The sequence below is a fragment of the Mus musculus genome, chromosome 7, assembly GCF_000001635.26.
Source record: "Mus musculus strain C57BL/6J chromosome 7, GRCm38.p6 C57BL/6J".
Lineage (NCBI taxonomy): Eukaryota > Metazoa > Chordata > Mammalia > Rodentia > Muridae > Mus > Mus musculus.
Genome location: NC_000073.6, coordinates 17028423 through 17050387, shown reverse-complemented (window position 1 = coordinate 17050387; position 21965 = coordinate 17028423). Strand labels below are relative to the sequence as shown.

Here is a 21965-nt window from a genome sequence, read left to right as displayed (position 1 = left end):
TAGATTTCGTTTTGTTTGTTTTGTTTTGTTTTGTTTTGTTATTCGAGACAGGGTTTCTCTGTTTAGCCCTGGCTGTCCTGGAACTCACTTTGTAGACCAGGCTGGCCTCGAACTCAGAAATCCGCCTGCCTCTGCCTCCCAAGTGCTGGGGGCCTTAGATTTCTAATTGCCCTGCCTCTGCCTTCTGAAGGAGGGGATCACAGGCATGCCAGGGATGGAACCCAGGGCTTTATGCACGCTAGAAAAACATTCTGCAGACTAAGCTACGTGCTCAGAAGCAATGAGTCTAGATCCTGACTTCTTGGGTTTCCCTCCTGGATCTGTATCACTGACAGAGTCAGTTCACTTCTCTGTGCCTCAGTGTCCTCAACTGTCCTAGAGGAGAATAACGTCCCCTGCCTTTTGCTGTTGTTCTCAGCACCCCATGTGTTTCACAGTGCAGAGCACAATGAAGTGTCTTGGTTTCCCTCCATAACTGTTTTTATTCTTTTCTCTTAGAAATTTCTGTTCCTTCTTCATGCTTCTTTCACATTCTTTTTCTTTATCTTCTCTGCTGCTTCCTTTTCTACCCTTTGCTACACACACACACACACACACACACACACACACACACACACACGCGCGCGCGAGCGCGCGCGCGCACACACACACACAATGTTTCTTTTCTCATTTATTTACTTATTGTCATGCTAAGGGTAAAATGCAGGGGCTCTGCCATTATGCCACGCCCCCCCAGCTCCTCACTGGGGGATTCTAGGCAGGGGCTCTACCACTGAGCCGTGCCCTCAGCCCCTCACTGGGGGATTCTAGGCTCTACCACTGAGCCACGCCCCCAGCCCCTCACTGGGGGATTCTAGGCAGGGCTCTACCACTGAGCCACGCCCCCAGCCCCTCACTGGGGGATTCTAGGCAGGGGCTCTACCACTGAGCCACGCCCCCAGCCCCTCACTGGGGGATTCTAGGCAGGGGCTCTACCACTGAGCCGTGCCCTCAGCCCCTCACTGGGGGATTATAGGCTCTACCACTAAGCCATGCCCTGAACCCCTGGTTTTGTAAGATAAGGTCTTGCTGTATCCCAAGCCTCAAATTCGCAATTCTGCTTCAGCCTCCTGAGTGCTGCGATTACAGGTGTAAGTCACCACATTCTACTCTGTTTATCTTTGTATTATCCTCCCCTTGCCTTTCTGTGACTGCCCTGTCTCTTGTCTCGCTGTGTTGTCTATGACACCTGCCCCTTCCCTCCATCTGGGCCTTGACCAGTACCTCTCCATTTTACTCCAGGATTGCAGAAGTTGCTGGCTACAGTCCTGATGACCTGATTGGCTGTTCTGCCTATGAATACATCCACGCTTTGGACTCTGATGCGGTCAGCAGGAGCATCCACACTTGTACGTGACCAACATGCCCCCAGGCCAGAGCCAGCTGCTGTATGGCCCCCTGCTGACACCAATTCTTGGTCTCCTGAACACAAAACCAGGGCTTTGTGGGACTCCTGTCTCCCCCTGAACCCCAAATACTAAGGCCTGCATAGCCCAAAGAATTTTGTCTTCTATGACCTCCCACTCCTAATTCCAGCTTCCTGGGTGTCCCTGCAGTGACCCTTACCACTACCTACCCTCTCCCCAGTGTTGAGCAAGGGCCAGGCAGTAACGGGGCAGTATCGCTTCCTGGCCCGGACTGGAGGCTATCTGTGGACTCAGACTCAGGCTACAGTGGTGTCAGGGGGGCGGGGCCCCCAGTCGGAAAGTATCATCTGCGTCCACTTCCTGATCAGGTGAGCAGAAGGGTGGAAGGTGTGTTTGTGTGGTGTGTGTCTGTGTCTGTGTGTCTGTGTCTTTGCATGTGTGTGTGTATCTGTGTGTGCATGTGTGTCAGAGTATGTGTTTTGTGAGTCTCTGGTTTGTGTGTCTGTCTGTCTGTCTGTCTGTCTGTCTGTCTGTGTTTGTGGGTCTGTGTTTGTGAGTATATGTGCCTGCATGTGCGTGTATCTAAGTGCGTCTGTGTGTATGTGTGTCTGTCTGTGTGTGCATGTCTGAGTGTATATGTGTCTGAATGTGTGTATGTGTGTCTGTGTATGCATGTGTCAAAGTATGTATGTTTGTGTCTGTGTGTCTCTATGTCTCTATGTCTGTATATCTGTGTATGTGTCTGTGTGTCTGTGTGTGTGTGTGTCTGTGTGTGTGTTTGTGAGTGTGTGTGAGTGTGTGTGTATGTGGTATTCACAGGCAGACTTTCATATTGTGCATGCACAAGAAAGTACATAATGTGTCCCTGTATGTGGAACATATATGGCCATGCAAATACACATGGGCATCTCTGTATGTACTTTTATTGTGCTACTTTTAAACTTTAATTTAAAAAACATTTTTTGAGACAGGCTCTCACTATGTAGCATTGGCTGTTTTAGAACTCTATGTAGACGAGGCTGGCCTCGAACTCAGAGATATTCCTACTTTTGCCTCCCAAATGTTAGAACTAAGGCTGTGCACCACTAGGGCCCCTTGCTAACTTCCTAAAAATGTATCAGTGCTTTGAGACAGGTTCTCTTGCAGGTCAAGCTGGTCTCAAATCTTCCTTTGTAGCCAAGGATGATCTTGAACTCCTGATCCCGGCTGCTGACCTTACTGGCATATAATATAGCACAGTACCTGGCTTATACTGGTCATTTAAGTTAAAAAAAAAAACAAGATGTGAAGTAAAACCAGACTGAATGCCTACAGTCCCAGAGCTGAGGAGGCTGCGCGATTCCTCCATATTTACAAGGAGTCCAGGCATTGAACCAGGGCACTTGTAACTTTTCTTTGTCTGTCTTCCTGCCTGCCTGTCTGTCTGTTTGAGACAAAGGGTCACTCTGAATTCCTGTTAGTACGGAAATCACTATGTAGCCCAGGCTGGTCTCAAACTCACAGCAAGCCTCCTGCCTCAGGCTCTTGAGTTCTGGAATTACAAATATGAACCACTCCTTTCTCAGGTTGACTAGTAGTCATTGGAGAGAATGAATGGACCAAAGTTCTTTGTCCATGTGCCAGCCAGGGGATTTTGGTCTGTGTCCTATTTGGGGGGGATTGCACAGTCATTATAAACATTCTCAAGTGAGATTTTGTGCAGATGCACATTTCCATTCTCCTGGGTGAACACCTGGGAGTGGAATGGGCGGGTCATACATTTCCATAGGAACTGACAGGGCTGTTTTCACAGTGCTGTGCCATTCTGCACTCCCTCCCATAGTGTATGGGGATTGACGTCCTCCACTTCCTTGCCAACATATCACATTGCTGCATAGTTTCACTTTAGTAATTCAAATTAGTAAAATCTGAGGCAGAGTCCCTGCCTAGAATCCCCCAGTGAGGGGCTGGGGGTGTGGCTCAGTGGTAGAGCCCCTACCTAGAATCCCCCAGTGAGGGGCTGGGGGCGTGGCTCAGTGGTAGAGCCCCTGCCTAGAATCCCCCAGTGAGGGGCTGGGGGTGTGGCTCAGTGGTAGAGCCCCTGCCTAGAATCCCCCAGTGAGGGGCTGGGGTGTGGCTCAGTGGTAGAGCCCTTGCCTAGAATCCCCCAGTGAGGGGCTGGGGTGTGGCTCAGTGGTAGAGCCCTTGCCTAGAATCCCCCAGTGAGGGGCTGGGGGTGTGGCTCAGTGGTAGAGCCCCTGCCTAGAATCCCCCAGTGAGGGGCTGGGGTGTGGCTCAGTGGTAGAGCCCTTGCCTAGAATCCCCCAGTGAGGGGCTGGGGGCGTGGCTCAGTGGTAGAGCCCCTGCCTAGAATCCCCCAGTGAGGGGCTGGGGTGTGGCTCAGTGGTAGAGTCCCTGCCTAGAATCCCCCAGTGAGGAGCTGGGTAAATAGCTTGGAGTGGAGCTCCTGCCTAACATCCCTCAGAGAGCAGTTAGGGGTTTTAACTCAGTGGTAGATCACTTGCCTACAGACCACCAGTCCAGAGACAGTCAGCCACATTTAAGGCCACGAAGCTCAGAAATGGCAGAGTTGAGATCTGACCCCAACCCACTGGGTTCATATTCCTTGTTATTAACCTCTATGCAGTGATGCTTAACGGAGAGGTGTTTGGGGAATGAATAAACTAATGAGCTCATGAAGCCTGTATGCACAGATATGGCACCAAGTGCATAGAGGTTTTCGTATATGCTCTCTCTCTAGATAGATACTTGGGTGTCTACAGGTATTCCTCTCTGAGGATGTGCCCGTGTCACTCTGTACACCATGCTTTGAAGGAGATAAAGGTAGCTGGCTTAAATTGGTACATCTCCAGGCTAGGTTTAATGAAGGTTAAGAGTCAAACTTCTCCAAGAGCTGCTAGGAGCACCAGACCCACCTGCATTCTGTCCTATAGGAGGCTTATGCTAATGAGATGCAAATTAATTCATTTTTCTCAACCTCAGACCCACTCCCCAAAGCCAGGTTTTCCAGCCAGCATTTGGATTGACTCCAGAGCCAGAGACTGTGGGCTGGGAGGTGCGGGGGACAGAAGAAGGATGTATTTATAAACCTGTTCCCTTGAGGATGGGATGTCTATGAATAGAAGCTTCTCAAATAAATGCTTATTCATAGAAATGTAGCTATGAATTCTTCATATTTGGAAAAGCAATGAAGAATATGTTAAATTTTTTAGAGTTTTTTTTTTTTTTAAGTTTTTTGGAGACATAGTCTTCTATAGAGCAGACCAACATTAAATTCACTTTGTAGCTGAGACTCTGACCCTCTTGCCTCCACCTCTGAAGTCTTGGGATCACAGGCAGTGGCAACAAGTTCTGTTTTGTTTTGTCTTGTTGAGACAGGGTCTCCTAGTGGTAGCTCAAGATGGCCTCTAACTCTCAAACTTCCTGCCTCAGCCTCCCAAGTGTTGGAATGTATGTTGGCTCCACTGCTCCAGGCTTTTAGTTTCATTTCAGCAACATTACAGGAGCTAGGGACATAGCTCAGTGGAGGAGAGTTTGCCTGGCATGCAAGAGGTCCTAGGTTCAAACCCCAGCACAGTAAACAGACTAATCAGTCAATCTATCAATGCCATTACAGGTTGAGCCCCCTTATCCTAAGTGTTTGCATTCATTTCAGAAGGGCTGGGGATGTAGCTCAGTCAGTAGAATGTTTACCTAGCATGCCTGAAGCCTGGTATTCCATCCTCAGACCCCATAAACTGAGCATGGTGGCATGTGCCTGTAATCCCGGCACTCAGGAGAATCAGATTACGTCATTCATGGCTACATAATGAGTCTGAGGCCAGCCTGGGCTACATAAGGCTGGCTCATCTCAAAACAAAATAAATCCTGGTGAAAAAGCGGTGGGAAATTGTTTTGTGGCAAATTCCCTTCAGCTCCTGGGTGAAATGGCCTCTGTGGGAAGACATCGGCCGCAGCTGCGGGTGAGCAAGGACCCTCTCTGACTCCCACTCTTTGCCTTGCCCCTCCCCTCAGCCGTGTAGAAGAGACCGGAGTGGTGCTGTCTCTGGAACAAACGGAGCAACATACTCGCAGACCCCCTCGGCTGAGTGCCTCCTCGCAGAAGGGTATCCCTGGCAACAGTGTAGGTATGGTTCAAGGCCATTGTGTCCTCAGGACCCCAAGAAGGAAGGCCAGGTGCATTTACTGTGGACCTGTCTATCTACTGCCTCTCTCTGCGTCGGGCCAGTCTCAACACAGCAATCTGGCTGTGAGATGACCCAGAACGAGGCCCTTCGGCTACTCCTCTCCAGCAGCGAACACAGTGGCCATTCTGATGTGCTGCTGAAAATGTCACAGTCATCCTCTAGGCTTGGCACAGCAGAGCAGGGTCTGGCCTTCAGCCTTGGGTAACTAGGTTCTGTTCACCCTGCAGACTCTCCTGCTCCGCGGATCCTGGCCTTCCTGCACCCTCCGGCCCTGAGTGAGGCCTCCCTGGCTGCTGACCCTCGCCGTTTCTGTAGTCCAGACCTGCGCCGCCTCATGGCACCCATCCTGGATGGACCTCCCCCAGCTGCCACGCCCAGCACCCCACAAGCTACACGGAGACCCCAAAGTCCTCTTCCGGTAAACGGTGTCTCCTGTCTGAGCACGTGGAACATGTGCTGCTTAGGGCCTCTGGCTTGAGCCTTGCTATTCTATGTTGCCAATATCTCCACCTCAGAGATGAAATGGGGTTTCTCTAAGACATAGGTTACAAGATAGATATTATAACACACACCTGTGATCCCAGTACTTGGGAAGCTGAGGCAGGAGGGCTGAGTTTAAGGCTAACCTAAACTACACAGTAAAACCTTGTCTCAAAAATCAAACAGCCAGGCATGGAGGTGCACACCTGCAATACCAGCATTTGGGAGGCTGAGGTAGGAAGAGTTCAAGGCCAGCCTTAGCTCTCTAGTGAGTTCTAGAGCAGCCTGGAATGAGACCCTCTTCAACTTTCATTTCTATTGCTGTGGCAAACTATCCTGACAAAAGGGGCTGGAGAGGTTGCTCAGTGGTTAAGAGTGCTTGCTGTTGCAGAGAACCAGAGTTTAGTAGTCAGGAACCGCCCTGGATGGGTCACAATCACCTGTAATTCCCAGTCCCAGAAGATCCCACAGCATCCTCTTTTGGACTCTGTGGGTACCTGCACTCATGTGCATCACACACACACACACAACATAGGAGGAAAGGGGTTTATTTTGATTTGCAATTCCAGGTTTTATTTTATCATGGCAGGAAGACACAATGGCAAGAGCTTGAGACAACAGGTCATATCACACCCATAGTCAGGGGCAGAGAGAAATGTGTGCCCTCTGGTGCTCAATGTCATTTCTCCATTATGCAGTTCTGGACCCCTGACTAGGGAATGGTGTCACCCACAGTGGGCTAGGTCTTCTCACATCAATTAAGTTTACATTTTTGCATGTGTTTTGTCTGCATATATGTGTGTGGACCACTTATGTGTCTGGTTCCTGTGGCAGTCAGAAGAGGGCATCAGATCCCCCAAAACTGGAGTTATGGATGTTTTTTGAGTTACCATATGTGTACTAGGACTATCTCCAGCAATATCAGCCAGCAATATCTCCAGCCCCTACCTCAATTAGCTTCATTAAGACTATCACCCACAGGGCTGGAGGGATGGCCCAGTGGTTAAGAGCACTGACTGCTCTTCCAGAGGTCCTGAGTTCAATTCCTAGCAACCAATGGTGGCTCACAGCCATCTGTAATAGGTTCTAATGCCCTCTTCTGGTGTGTCTAAAGACAGTTACAGTGTATTCATATACATAAAATAAATAAATAAATATTTAAACAAACAAGCAAACACATTAAAAAAAAAAAAAAAGACCATTACCCACAGACATCCACAGGCCAATTCAGTGTAGACAGTCCCTTTGCCTAGGAGAGTCTAGATTATGGCAAGCTGATAATTAAAGCTAACCATCACAGACCTTGCCTTAAAATAATAAATCAGTAAATAAAGCCAAGAATGAAGAGACACATCTGTAATCCCAGAATTTAGGAACTGGAGGCAGGAAGACCCAAAGTGCTAAGTCATCCTCTGCTACACTGGGAATTCTGGGCCATCTTGGACTACTTGAGACAATGTCTCAAAACAAAAACAAAGAAGCAAACAAACAAAACCACCTTCATTTGCATTGCTGTTTGACCTCTTGTAATCTTCAGCCTAAGACCCCCACCTCTGCCCGAAACTATTATTGTCAGCACCTCCTCAGACTCAGTCTCCCGTGTCTCTGCTCTCTTCCCCTCCAGGCTGATCTCCCAGATAAGTTGACAGTGGGCTTGGAAAATGCGCACAGACTCTCCACTGCCCAGAAAAACAAGACCGTGGAGACAGATCTAGATATAGCTCAGGTGAGAACCAGCATGAAGGGGTCAGCTTATCTGGCTTTATAGAAGGGTGACGGGATGAATGGATGTGTGGATAGATGGAAACATGGATGGGTGGATGGATGGATGGATAGGTAGATAGATGACAGATTATAGATAGGTGATTGATTGGTTGATTGATTGATTAATAAATAGATGACAGATTAGATGTGACATTATAGATAGTATAGATAGATAATAGATGGATAGATTGATTGGTAGGGAGAAGATAGAGAGATAGATAGATAGATGACAGATTATAGATAGATGATTGATAGGTGACAGATTAGATAGATATGTGTGATTGATAGATGACAGATTATAGATAGATAATAGATGGAGAGATTGATTGGGAGATGGAAGATAGAGAGATAGATAGATAGATGACAGATTATAGATAGATGATTGATAGGTGACAGATTAGATAGATATGTGTGATTGATAGATGACAGATTATAGATAGATAATAGATGGAGAGATTGATTGGGAGATGGAAGATAGATAGATAGATAGATAGATAGATAGATAGATAGATGATAGATAGGTATAGATAGATGACAGATAAATAGATGACAGATAAATTGGTAGATAGAAGATAGATATAGAGAGATAGAAGGTAGATAGAGTAGATAGTTAAATGACAGATAATAGATGGCAGATAGATTATAGATAGATAGTAGATACATATGCATATATATATACATACACACACACACACACACATAGTAGACCATGGTTTCATTGGCTGGGCATAGGAAAGAGAAGACAAAAGAGCAGAAAGGGAGATAGAAAGAAATATAGAGACAAAATGATAGACAATCAAAACAAGAGACAGAGGCAGGGGCAGAGAACAGAGAAACAAGCACTCAAGAGAGACAAAGACAAAGGCAGACAGTGATACAGAGGGAGGTGGAGACAGAGACCAAGAAGAGGAAAGATGGAAAGAGATGAGGAGAGGGACAGACAGGAGGATAGAAAGACAGAGAGATAGGGTAAGAAAAGACAGAAATGAAGAAGGGGGGAGAGATACACACAAAAAGGGGAGAGATGACAAGTGACAGAGAGTGAGAGACAGACAAAGAAATAGATACAGAAACAGGGAAAGAGAGAGAGAGAGAGAGAGAGAGAGAGAGAGAGAGAGAGAGAGAGAGAGAGAAGAGATAGACAGAAAGACAGCCACAAGCAGATCTGGAGAGACTGGTCAAAGCCACAAAGACACCAAAAGAGAAACAGAGACAAACACAGGCACAAATGAGACTGTCAGAGTTGCCATGCCCTCTTGGGCTCCCCCAGGCCATGGGCCCTGCTGTGAACACTCTCCTGCCTCCTGCAGGACCCTGACACTCTGGACTTGGAGATGCTGGCCCCCTACATCTCCATGGATGATGACTTCCAGCTCAACTCCAGCGAGCAATTGCCCAAAGTCCACCGCAGACCTCCCAGGGTGGCCCGCAGGCCCCGTGCTCGGAGCTTCCATGGCCTGTCGCCTCCTATCCCTGAGCCCTCCCTACTACCCCGCTGGGGGAGTGATCCACGACTGAACTGTTCCAGTCCTTCCAGGGGCGATCGCCCCACAGCCTCCCTGATGCCTGGAACTCGGAAGAGGTGAGCCACAGCGAGAGAGGGGCATAACACAGGCATATAGAATGTCCCTGATCCTCTCATGCGTCAGCCCCGTCCCTCAGCATGCTTCCTGTCTCCATCTCTCCAGCCAGGCCCTCCATGTGTCCCACCTACTGGACCACCTTTTTCTCACCATTTATCCAAATCCCACAGCAGCCAGGATCAGTCATTATGACACATTTGCATACGACTTAGTGACAGTTTTTGTTATAATGGGAAGAAACTGGGGCTGGAAATACAGCTCCACAGTAGAGAACTTGCCTAGAATCCCCCAATGAGGGGCTGGGGGCGTGGCTCAGTGGTAGAGTCCCTGCCTAGAATCCCCCAATGAGGGGCTGGGGGCGTGGTTCAGTGGTAGAGTCCCTGCCTAGAATCCCCCAGTGAGGGGATGGGGTGTGGCTCAATGGTAGAGCCCCTGCCTAGAATCCCCAATGAGAGTTTGGGGGTATGATTCAATGGCAGAGTGCTTTTCTAGAATCCACCAGTTCGGAGACATTCAGTCACTACGGAACTCTAGCTAGGTGCTCAACTACTGAGCCATACCCTAACCCCTCACTGATGAGTTCTGCGTGGATTCTCCAGTGCTGAGCTATATTGCCATTGTGGGGAGGTGGATGAATGGGTAAATACAGAGATGGGAAAAAAATTAGTGGTGGGTAGGTAAATGGATGAATGGATAAATGGGTAGATAAAAAAATCAATAGATGAGTGGATGGTGGCTGGAAGGTGAATGGGAGGTTAGATGGGTGAATAGATAGGTGGAAAAAAAAGATAAATGGAAAGCTCAGTGAATAGATAGATAGATCTTTAAAGGGTAGATTAATCAATAGGTGGATCACCTATGCATGGATAGGAGGAGCATGATAGATGAATGAGTGAATGAATGAGTATATGCATGAATGAATGAATGGATATTTTCATGAATGAATGAATATATCATGAATGAATATTTTCATGAATGAGTGAATGAGTGAATGAATGAATGAGTAGACAGATGGGTGAGTGGATAAGTGAATAGCATGAGTGAGTAGGTGGGAGAAAGAATGAATGAGTAGGGTAAATGGACAAATGGGCAGAAAGGAGTCGGGGGAGAAGACAGATGACCTACTAGGGGGAAACTGTAGGTCACAGTTCCTATGAGTGAAAGGATGCTCTGTGGGTGGATGAGTACACTGGTAGGCATGTATGTAAGCATTGTGTGGGAAGGGCATCAGCTTCCACACCGGTACCCACATTTGCCCAGGCTTCCTGCGTTTTGAGAATCTTCCTGTGTCTCTATAGGGCCTTGGCCCAGAGCTCAGAGGACAAAGGGTTGGAGCTGCTGGAAACTAAGCCGCCCAAGCGGTCCCCAAGACTAGAACCTGGAAGCTTCCTGCTGCCTCCGCTCAGCCTGGTAAGTTTAGAGACTCGGGCTGTGTGTGGGCGGGGGGAATGTTCTCCAAGTCTCTGAACCCAGCAGATGCAAAACCTCCAATGTTATAGATGGGAAAACCAAAGAGGGCCAGGGGCTGGCTGAAGGTCAGATGGAAGATCAATGGTCCAGCTGGAGACAGGACCTTGATCCTCTCAGTCTGCAAATACGTAGCTAGTACCCAAAAAAGACATGAAGTAACTCAAGAATAGTGAGGCAGTTTGTGGGGCAAAAAAAATGGGGTCCTGCGTCCGCTTAGGGCTAGGGCCACTGGGCGAGGCAGATTCAGGGATGGTTGACTGGCGCTGACCCCCACGGAACAGCCAGGCAGGCGTTGGACTGTGAGAAGCCGCGGGATCCCACTCCAGAGGTGAGGAAAAGGCATAGTCTAAGTTCCCTGCAGAACTGCTGGAGTCAGGCTCCGACTCTCGGGCACCAGAGACCACCGAGCACCGTGGAAAAGCCGGTTCTGGGGTTCCTGGGCCGCACGGAGGCCAGGGACAACAGGTTTTCGCTCTCCGACATCCCAGATACTGTGGAAGAGCTGAGAGCAGTCTGGCCCCGGGGGACGAACGGAAAAGGATAGGAGGAGAGCTCTGGCAGGTTACCACAGGGATGAGAGAGTCTAGCTAGCTCAGGTGGCTTGCTTGGACAGCTTGGGTTGGTGGCGGCAGTAGTTGGAGCACAGGGAGGCTTCCTAGCCGGAGGTTAGACGTGCAGCTCGTTAGAGGGAAGCCTGCTCCATTGCTTCAGCATGGCGGGTCCAAAGAGAAGAAGCAGTCCATGGTTTTAAGGCGTTTATTGTACAAAGGCAGAGAGAGGGAGAGAGTAGAGAAGCAGAGGGCAGCCATGGCCACTTGGGGAGACGGGGGAAGGGAGGTGGGGGAAGGAGGGGGAGAGGCAAGAGTAAGAGCAAGAGGGTAAGAGAGGGAGCAAGAGAGTGAGGAGGGGCAAGCATCTCCTTTTATAGTGGTCTGTGGCTATCTGGCTGTTGCCAGGTAACTGTGGGGGTGGAGTCTGGACAGCTTACGAGACTGATGGCCAGAGAATTATAGAGCTGGGCCTCATGTCAGGAGCCTGTGTCTGGGAGCGTGGCAAATGGGCCTTCCGCCCCTTGCAGATTAGTCTGCCCCTGCAGATTAGGGGTTTAAACCTAGCTTGACCAGAACACAGGCTGCCTTTCACGGTCCCACAGCAGTTCATCGGATGAGAAGGAATCTTCTCGCCTTCCGTGGTCCTCCTCCAAAATCAGAATAGCCTCAGATCTGTAGTGTTTAAAGAATAAATGCTGGAGCCAAGTGTGGGAGCATGGCCAAAACCCCAGCCCTAGGGAGACTTAGGCAGGAGGATGACCAGATGGAGGTGAGCCCGAACTACATAGTGAGACCCTGTCTCAAAAGACAATGTGAGAAAAAAAATCTATTGTGCACAACAGCAAAATCTGGTTTATTTCTTAAAGCCACCCTGGGTTGGATGACTTCTGTAATCCCTTTGTCTACTGCATCCCTATCCTACAGGGCTTCTCTGCTCCATAGTCTGCAAGAACTGTTTGAATATGAAGGGTGTGACTAATAGTATCAATAGCTCACATTTTACTGCTGCGCTGAAGTACAAGACTAACTTATCTAATCCTCCTGAGTATACTTTCATAGTATTTAATAATAGTAAGCATCATTGTGGTGAGACAGGTACACAGAAGGAAAAGAGCATTAACGGTCAGTCTATACAGCACACTTAGATGGGACGCTGAGAAGAATTTAACAACAGGACTGTCGGGGGTGTGAGTGCGGTGCTGTAGCAGCCAGCACTGGCCCTAGCCATTAAGGGCTAACACCTTCCAGAGTGGGGCACAGCCAACCCGCAGCAGCCCAGCTGGACAGCTGCCTTCCTCTTCCCACTGGCTAGGGTCTGCTGAGTCCAGTAAGAAAACAGCAAAGTTGCACAGCACTGTAGTCAGTGCTGGGCCACAGAGGTGGAGAAAGGAGGAAGGACCACCCAGAGGATGTCCAGAATAGTGACTTTCCCAAAGTCTCTCAAATGACTAGTACTTACCAGGATCCAATTAACCACTGCACCATACTGCCTTGTCAGATACGATGATGATGATGATGATGATGATGATGATGATGATGATGATGGTGGTGGTGGTGGTGGTGGTGGTGGTGGTGGTGTTAGTGGTGGTGCTGATGATGGTGTTGAAATGCTGATGCTGATAGAGCTAATAGGATGAGGATGCTAATGGCTGTTTGAGGCTGATGATGGTCGTGGTACTGATAATGGCATTAATGGTGATGATGACAGCTCTTGTCTCCCTCACTCCCCAGAGTTTCCTTCTGCAAGGTCGACAACTCCCGGGGAACCAGCAGGATCCCAGAGCCCCCCTCGTGCATTCTCATGAGCCCTTGGGTGAGTCATAAAGTCTGGCTCTACAGAAACGTCAGGCCTCTTCCTCCCTGGATGGTCCCAGAAGTAACTGAAAGAGGAGGGGAAGCACCTTAGGGGAGGGTGAGGGAGGGTATCTTAGGGTTGCTTTTCTCTGTGATGAAACACCAGGACCACCTCCACATCCTAGGCCATCACTGAAGGAAGTCAGGACAGGAACTCAAGCAGGGCAGGAACCTGGAGGCAGGAGCTGATGCAGAAGCCATGGAGGGGTGCTGCTTGCTGGCTTACTCCCCCTCACATGCTCAACCTACTTTCTTATACAACCCAGAACCTCTAGCCCTGGGATAGCACCACCCAGCCCATGGGCCCTCCCCGATCAATCACTGATTAAGACAATGCCCTACAGGCTTGCCTACAACCCAGTCTTAAGGAGGCATTTTCTCAATTGAGGCCCCCTCCTCTCAGATGACTCTAGCTTGTGTCAAGTTGACATAAAACTGTCCAATGCAGAAGGTGCCCACAACCCTTCCCTGTTCTCCTGAGCCCTGTGGAAAGAAAGAGAGATGCTACGGAAGGATAAGAAGGAAGGATAAGAAGGAAGGCTACCCCTTGGGGTGGAAGCCAAGGTCTCCTGGACCCAGATACAAGTCCACTTCAGAGCTTAGCCAGGTTAAGATAGCTCCACAAGGTAACTCCCAGCCATGAGGTTTTGGGTCGGCTGCTTGTGAAGCCTCGGCTCCTCTATCTGTCAGTGGGGGCTATGGCTACAGTTCTTCCCTGGAGAGCCTGTTTGGAGACATGAACTGTGGAGATGCTGCATGGGCAGAATTCACCCAAGAACTGTCCTGTAGTAAGTGTCCGAGAAACACCTCCTTCTGTGGCTGCAGGGTGGGGCAGTGCTGGCTCTGCAGCCTTTCGGCTTGTTTGCCTTTTTATGGAGATTTTTCCCTCAGCTACCAAAAGCTTTGGCTTCTCTTGGAGCCTCTGGTGGGTCCTGGGGATGGAACCCAGTGGCCTGTTCTTGCCTTCCAACCTGTCTATGGTTTCTAGGGACTGAACTCAGATTGTCAAGGTTTGCAGCAAACACCTGAACCCCCTGAGCCATCTTGCCAGCCTGCCTCCCTGCCTTAGATGCACGTACGTATATGGGTGCTGATTCTCTCCTGATTCGCCTCCCTTTTCTCTGCAGGCCTAGCTCCCTCGCTGCTCTCTCTCTGCCAGCATGAGGAAACTGTCCAGCCCAGGAACCGCTTCCCGCCAGCAGCAGGCTTGGGCCAGACCCACTGAGTCAGCCTTCCTCTCAGCCCTCTTCTTCTATCCCAGAAAGGACTCAGCCACACTCCACACCAGCAGCCTACACCCAGGATGGGGCCTCTCTCCTCTGAGTGTGCCCCCCCCAGCCAGCCACAGTCCTACCTCAGCCCCCCAACCTTCTGCTGCCCCCAGTCGGAGGCTTCTTGGGTATTCTCAGCTCAGTGACCTTTGGGAGGGGTGTGTGACCCTCCCCACCTCCTCTCAGGACTTCCTTTGGGGTTCTCCACAGTTCTCCATACCTCAATACCCCTTTTTCTGACTCTCTTTGCTTTATTTGGGAGAATGAGGGGTTGGGAGAATCGGAGATCCATCTCTGATCCTGGCCCCATGGAGCTTAGACAACTGTAATCACATTTTTTGGTTGTTGTTTTGGTTTTTTTGTTTGTTTTTTGTTTTCTCCCTGTTCCTCTTCTATCGGCTTGACTTTGTCCTTTTCACAATAGGGCATTCAGTCACTCTGCATTGCACAGATCCACAGCAATTGTGAGACTCTGGTCTTCCCCCTCTTCCGTGGCAAATGTGGGAAGACTCTGGGTCAGATTTCACCTCAAACAACTTATGGAGTCTCAGCCTTCCAACTGCCCCCCAGCTCTGCTTGCCATGTCTGCTCCTGACTTCATGCTGGCCCCAGACGCTGCCTAAATAATGACTTCATTTGTGATCTTCCTGTGTTAGGGGGAGCCAGCGACTTCCTCCACTCCACAGACCTATAATCTCTGGATCTTGAATACTTGACTCCCACCTTTACTGTTTGTAGACTGTGCAACTTCTAGCCTTCCCTGGACCTAGGCTATACCACTTTCTCTCTTCCTTGCACCTAGACATGTAGCTCCTGGTCTTTGTTGGCTCTAGACTGAAAACCCTTGGGCCTTCTCTGGTTCTAGAGATCTCTGGGTTCTCTGATTCTAGACTTTCTACTTCTTGGTTCTAAAACATACAATCCATGGCTTTTCCCTGGCTCTCTGACTCCATATTTCTCATCTTTTTTCTGTTTCTAGAATGTGAAACCTGTGAGCTTCATTGGCTGTAGACTGTACCACCAGTGGTCTCCTCTAGTTTGTGACTCATGACCTCTGGCCTTCCCTTGTTCTAGACACTGTGGCCTCTGGCCTCCATGGTTCTAAACTGTGTTGTTCCTGCCTTCTTTTGTTCTAGACTGTTCAATCTCTGACATTCTCTAGTTCTAGTCTGTACAGTCTCCAGTCTTTTACCTGACTCTAGACTGCAGGCCTTTGGACCTGGCTCTGGTTCTAGACCATGCCACTTCTCTGGCCTTTTCTCTGATTCTAGACTTTAGGCCCTCTGGTTTTCTGTGGTTCTAGAACAGGGGTTCTCAACCTTCCTAATGCTGCAACCCTCTAATACAGTTTCTCATGTTGTAGTGACCACTGACTATAAATTTATTTCATTGCTGCTTCATAACTGTAATTTTGCATCTGTTATGAATCATAATGTAAATATCTGGTATGCAGGATATCTGATATCTGATCCTCAAAGTGGTCACAGCCCACAGATTGAGAGCTGCTGTTCTAGACTCTACAGCCTATGAGCTTCTTTGATTCTAGGTTATGCTGCCTCTGGTCTTCACTGGTTCTAAACTAGATGACCACTAGCCTTCTCTGGCATTCCCTGGTTCTAGACTGTGCTGTCATTGACTTCCCCCTGGTTCTACACTGTGTTATCATTGGCTTCCCCCCTGGTTCTAGACAGCATCATTTCCAACATGGTCTGTTAAAGACCTCAATTTCTTCAAACCCCTCTACTTCCACATCTCATACTCTTTAGTTCTTTCTTGGGCTGGATCTCACAGCTCCCAATCTGCCATTTTAAAGTGGGGTTTGAATTACATAATCTGTAAAGCTCTCTGGATCTAAAGCCTACAACCACCAAGAATCCTCTAGCTTCAAGGCTTATTCTGTAATTTCCTCTGGTTCTAGGCCTCTTCTTAAAAATCCTCTGGTTCTCATGCCCTCTGCTGCCTGTCATTGCAGACCATTGGTGTGTGTAGTAGCAAGGATTAAACCTCAGGCCTTGCACGTGCTAGGCAAGCACTCTACCACGGAGCTTTCCCCAGTCCTGTCTTATGTCTTATTTTGAGACAGGATCTTTATTGGTTGCACAGACTAACCTTGAACTCAAGTCTGTTCAGATAGACCCTGAACTCATCCTGCTTCAGCCTCCCGAGTAGCTGGGAATTACAGGCCTTTGAGACTGGGGCCAGCTAATCTTATAATTGGCGATCTCCTCTTGTTTCTGGATTCCCCAACTCCAAGCTTCTTATTAGCTCCGGTCTTTCTAATCTGTAAGACAGTTGGTTTCAAATCCAGACCTGATTTCTAGATCATTTTGGTTCCAAACCTCATGATGTCGAGTTTATTGTTCTTCAGACCCCTGTGCTTTCCCCCAGTAAGGAGGAGTGGAGTGAGTTTTATGTCTTGAACTTGGATCTGGCCTTTCTGGAACCACATACCACGTGCCCATTCTTTTGGGTTCTGGATTTCATTACCTTTAATCATTACCCATGTTTTAGATTATGTAAACTCTAGACCCCGAAACTTCCAGGATCCTCTGTTCTCAGATGCTCTGGTGATCTGCCTATTACTGAGCTTCAAATATCAAGGTGGGCAGTGGTGGTGCACGTCTCTGATCCTAGCACTTAGGAAGCAGAAGGAGGCAAATCTCTAAGTTTGAGGCCAGCTGATCTATCGAGCAAGTTCCAGGATGCCAGGGCTACATGGAGAAACCCTGTCTCAAAATCAACAAAACAGAACAAAACAAACAGCAAATATCTTCTGGGGTTTGTTACTGTTTTGAGACAGTGTCTTAAATTCATTGACCATAAAATTGCTATGTAGCCAAATGATTTTAAATCCGTGATACCCCTTCACCCACCCCACCAAGTGCTGGGGTTACAGACATGCCTAGTTGTATGTGGTGTTGGAGACTGAAGCCAGAGCTTCATGCATGCTAGGCAAGTACTCTACCAACTGAGCTACACCCAGCCTCTATAAATGTCTTCTGCATCTAGACCTATCCCATGAGTTTCTTTGGTTCTAGACCCCACAATTGCCCAGTCCTCTTTACTTCAGATCTTAACAACTCAAAGTACCCTGAATCTAGAACAGAGTTTGAAAATATCAGCGGATATCTTGCCTTCTATATTTCTCTAGTTCTAAGCCTTAGAACCCCAATCTTGATTCTAGATTTAAGATCCTAAAATCCCTGTGGATTCTAGACCTTGGTTTGGGGGCTTTTCTTTCCCCAGGAATGGGCTGGATGACATGCAGCTCTGACTGGCCTCCAGCTCACTATAGAGCCAGAGATGACCTTGAACTTGTGACCCTCTTCCCTCTGCCTCTCAAATGCTGCGATTGCAGGTGTCCAGCAGCTTGCTCACTTTGTGTGGTGCCAGGGATGAACCCCAGCTTTGTGCGTGACAATCAAGCACTCTACCAGCAGAGACACATCCCTCTCCTACGCTTTGTCTAATTCTGTCTCTCTGGGTTCCTTGGGGTTCTAGGCCTCATAGTTTCCAGTTGCCTCTGGCTTCTGCTTCTCCTTCCTCAGGCTCTAGTATGTAGCCTTCAAATGTCTCTCGTTGTAGAATCTAGAACTCACCATGTAGATGTCCTTGATCTAAGATCTCGCACCCCTTGACTCCCTGGGTTCAAATCTGATCCTTCTAGCTCCGTCTGGGCTTCCCAGCCCTCACTGAACTTGTCTCAGTTCTTAACCCTCCAGTCTTCTCCTCCCAGATGTTCTGCTCATGAAGTTCACGCTCAAGCCCCTCCTGTCTCATAGCCCTAAAAATTCTCTACCCTAGAACCTCTTTCACACCTCACCCCAAGCCTCCAGGCATGCATTCAACCTTAACTCTACTCCAGGTATCTAGGGACCTGGGGCTCCTTCTCCTTCCTAGGAGCTCCATAATCCAGCCGCACACAGGCACACGCACAGCCCTATCTGCATATCTTGGGGTGGGGAAAGAGGGCAGGACCCCTCCACTGTCTCCCACCAGCTATGCATCTTCCTAACCCCCAGCTCCCCTTCCACGATGGTGCTACTCTGGGTCTTCCACAGGAGAAGACTCCCATCTCTACCTTATTCACCCCTCTTTGGAAGGCACTACTTTGTCTTGTCAAGAGGTGGCCTGTTCAGGTGCTACAGGGGAAAGGGACTGAATCCTCTCTCCCCTCATGGGTGTTGTGGGCCCTTAACCGGAAAAATTGTCCTGGCTAGGAGGGAGGGAAGGACATGGCCCAGCTATCCTTAGCCCAGAAACCCACAAATGTCTCCAAAACCACCATAAAGACCTCTCCTTGTTAGGCACCAGAGAGACCGGTGTTGACTCATCTGTGGGGTTGCTTTGGAGGTTGTGGGTACACTGTGTAGCTGGGATTCCTTGTTTTTTTATGGAGAATGTGACAAAGCCTATTGTAAACCAGGCTAGCCTCAAATTCACTGTGTAGCCAAGGATGACCTGTAACTTTGATCAGCCTGCCTCCACCTCTTAAGTGCTGGTATAACAGGGGTGTGCCACTACCACTACATTTGGCTTTCATAATACTTTCTGGTGCTGTGTGTGTGTGTGTGTGTGTCTCTGTGTGTGTATGAGTCTCTGTGTATGCTGATGTTGCTATTTTGTGGAAACATGTGGGTCTTTGTACCATGCTTCTGTGGTGGGAGGATTGTGATTCTTTCTGCACATTGATGTTAGTTTCTGGATATTTTTCTGTACTTTCTTGTTGCAAACATTGTGATTTTTTTTTTCATTTTATTTGTTTTGTGTGCATGAGTTTGGGTGTGTGTGCATACTATATGTGTGCATATTAAAGGACAACTTGCAGGACTTGATTCTTGCCTTTCACCATGAGGGTCCTAAGTATCACACTCTCAAGTCTTCAGGCTTGGAGGCAGCATCATTACTTGCTGATGCTTCTCAGTAGCCTGTGGAGTTTGGAGTTCGTTTGTTTGTTTAATGCAGGATCTGATCTATCACGGCTGATCGTTAACTCACTGTGTAGCCAAGAACTTCTCTATCTCCCAAGTGCTGGGATGACAGGCATGCTTCACCACACCTGTTTTCTTCGGTCCTGGGGACTGAACCCAGGAGCTTGTGCATGCTAATTACTCTACGGATTGATCTACATCTTCAGCCATGACTGATCACAGTGCACTTTGATTCTTTTCTTAATGTCGGTGTGATGCTGTGATGCTGTATATGTGTGTGGGACTTTGTAGCACAGTAATTCAGAGAGAGAGAGAGAGAGAGAGAGAGAGAGAGAGAGAGAGAGAGAGAGAGACTGTGTGGGAGATTGAGTCTGCAGATTCCGTGTGGGAGGGTGTATCTGTTCTGTTTCGACTCCGTGAGTGTCACTCCTCTACCCCTCTCCCATGTGACCCACACAGGAACCCAGGCAAAACCACTTTCAAGTTGTTGCACGTGCTGTGCCTTCTGTTTTAAATGTCTTTCCTGAAGATGCGCCTCAGTTTATAACGTGACTGCCTAGCGGGCATGAAGGCCTGAGTTCCATCCTCAGTACCACATAAGACAGGGCTCAGTGGCACAGACCTGTAATGCCAGCACCTCTTATCTGAAGGTAGCCTGAGTTTAAAGCCAGCAGAGACTATATAGAACCCTGTCAAAAAACACCCAACAAAACCTAATACTTGTGACCTCAGGCCTAACACTCCTCCAGGAAGTCATTTTTGCTTCCCCCAGGTGGACAAGATCTTCCTACACCCCCTAAACAGCCCCTCATTCCAGCTTGATTCACTTTGTTGAACTCAGGCTACCTGTAATGTCCTCTACATGGAGAGTGCTTCTGTTAAGTCTCTCAGGTAAACACTAACTCATATGAACTTTTGGTTAGGTTAGGGTTTTTTGGCTGGGAAAAGGAGAGAGAGGGAGAGAGGGGGGGGGGGGGAGACAGACAGAGAGACAGAGAGAGACACAGAGAGAGAGAGACAGAGAGAGACAGAGAGAGAGAACCCAGGTTGACCTGGAACTAACTCTGTGGCTCATGCTAGCCTGAAACAACTCTGGATAAATCTTCCTCCTCAGCCTCTCAAATGCTGGACTGCAAGGGTGAGCCACCAAGCCAGGCTTCTCTTAAGCCTCCTCTGCATGTATAGGCAGGCACTATTACTAGCTCCTCCTCACAGAGGAAATAATAGTATTGTGGCTTGCTCAAGATCACATAGCTTCAGGAACAATTGGAGCTGGGTTCAAATTTGTTAGAGCAGATACTGCCTCAAAAAAAAAAAAATCAAAAGAAAATTCACTTCCTACATGATCCCACTGGCACTGGCAGGTATAGTCAAATAGGGACTGTGCCTAGAAATTAGATTCAGATTCACTCTCAGTCAGACTCTTCAGGAATACGTTGATGCCTGTGGACACACGTCAAATGGACATGTGTACCAACATCGATTTTCCAGAGTGATTGTTAGTTGTAGTCAGGGGTGGAGCGGGGGAGGTGAGGCTGATACACAGCCTTAAAGCACTTATATATAGTGTTAGTGTCTAGATTGAGGACTTAAAGACTAGAATAGGAAGATACACAGTGGGGTCTGAAGATGTTACTGGAGGCTAGACTACCCGTGGCTTCTCAGAAAGAGTTTGGGTTGTCTCACGAGGGAGCTGGGGAGCCATGGAAGGCTGCGGCGGGTGCCAGTTTTACAGTATTCCAGCAAGATGCCTCTGACTGCCATATGGAAGGTAAACTGGAGGAGGGAGGATGAACGCAAGCATCAGAGGAGGCTGAAGCTCTGATCCAGGCACAGGAAATGCAAGCAGCAACAGTGTCATTTAAAAGATCCCTTTGGGGCTGGGGTGTTGTGGCACACGCCTTTAATCCCAGCACTTGGGAGGCAGAGTTAGGCGAATTTCTGAGTTCAAGGCCAGCCTGGTCTACAGAGTGAGTTCCAGGACAGCCAGGGCTACACAGAGAAACCCTGTCTCGGAAGAAAAAAAAAAATCCCTTTGGTGTGGTTGTTTGTATTCGGAACAGCGTCTCAGGTATCCCAGGCTGGCCTTGAACCTGAAATTCTGATACTGTTGCCTCCACCTATCAAGCCTTCAAATTACTGAGGTGCACCTTTCAGCCTGATTTATATAGTGCTGGAATTGGAACTCAAGCCTGGAGCACTCTAGACAAGTACTCTACCAACTGAGCTACATCCATGACCCTTTAAAAGGTTTTTTCTAGGACTTGACATGATGATGCAAAGCTTTAATCCCAACACTTGGGAGGTACAGGCAGCTGGGTCTTTGAATTCAAGGCCAGCCTGGTTTATATAGCAAGTTCCAGGCTAGCCAGGGTTGCATAATTAAATCCTATCTCAAAATAAAAAAATAAAATAAATTAATAAGGATGCTGTTGGGCTCGGAACAAACATGGTACAATTGAGACTTG

At 48.4% G+C, this 21965-nt stretch overlaps 1 protein-coding gene across 3 annotated transcripts in view; it reads left to right on the top strand.

Moving 5' to 3' along the window:
- Window positions 1–19395, top strand: part of Hif3a (hypoxia inducible factor 3, alpha subunit) — a 31435-nt gene extending 12040 nt beyond the window's left edge. For 2 of the 3 annotated variants that reach the window (NM_001162950.1, NM_016868.3), the window contains exons 7-15: window positions 1282–1388; window positions 1627–1774; window positions 5421–5533; window positions 5821–6011; window positions 7698–7799; window positions 9148–9419; window positions 10719–10830; window positions 13173–13254; window positions 14423–19395. In NM_001162950.1, the coding sequence (NP_001156422.1) occupies window positions 1282–1388; window positions 1627–1774; window positions 5421–5533; window positions 5821–6011; window positions 7698–7799; window positions 9148–9419; window positions 10719–10830; window positions 13173–13254; window positions 14423–14520 (1225 nt within the window). In that variant the 3' untranslated portion in view covers window positions 14521–19395. The remainder of the gene's footprint in view (window positions 1–1281; window positions 1389–1626; window positions 1775–5420; window positions 5534–5820; window positions 6012–7697; window positions 7800–9147; window positions 9420–10718; window positions 10831–13172; window positions 13255–14422) is intronic. The other variant, XM_011250628.3, reaches the window with a different exon arrangement.
- The last annotated feature ends 2570 nt before the right edge of the window (window positions 19396–21965 follow it).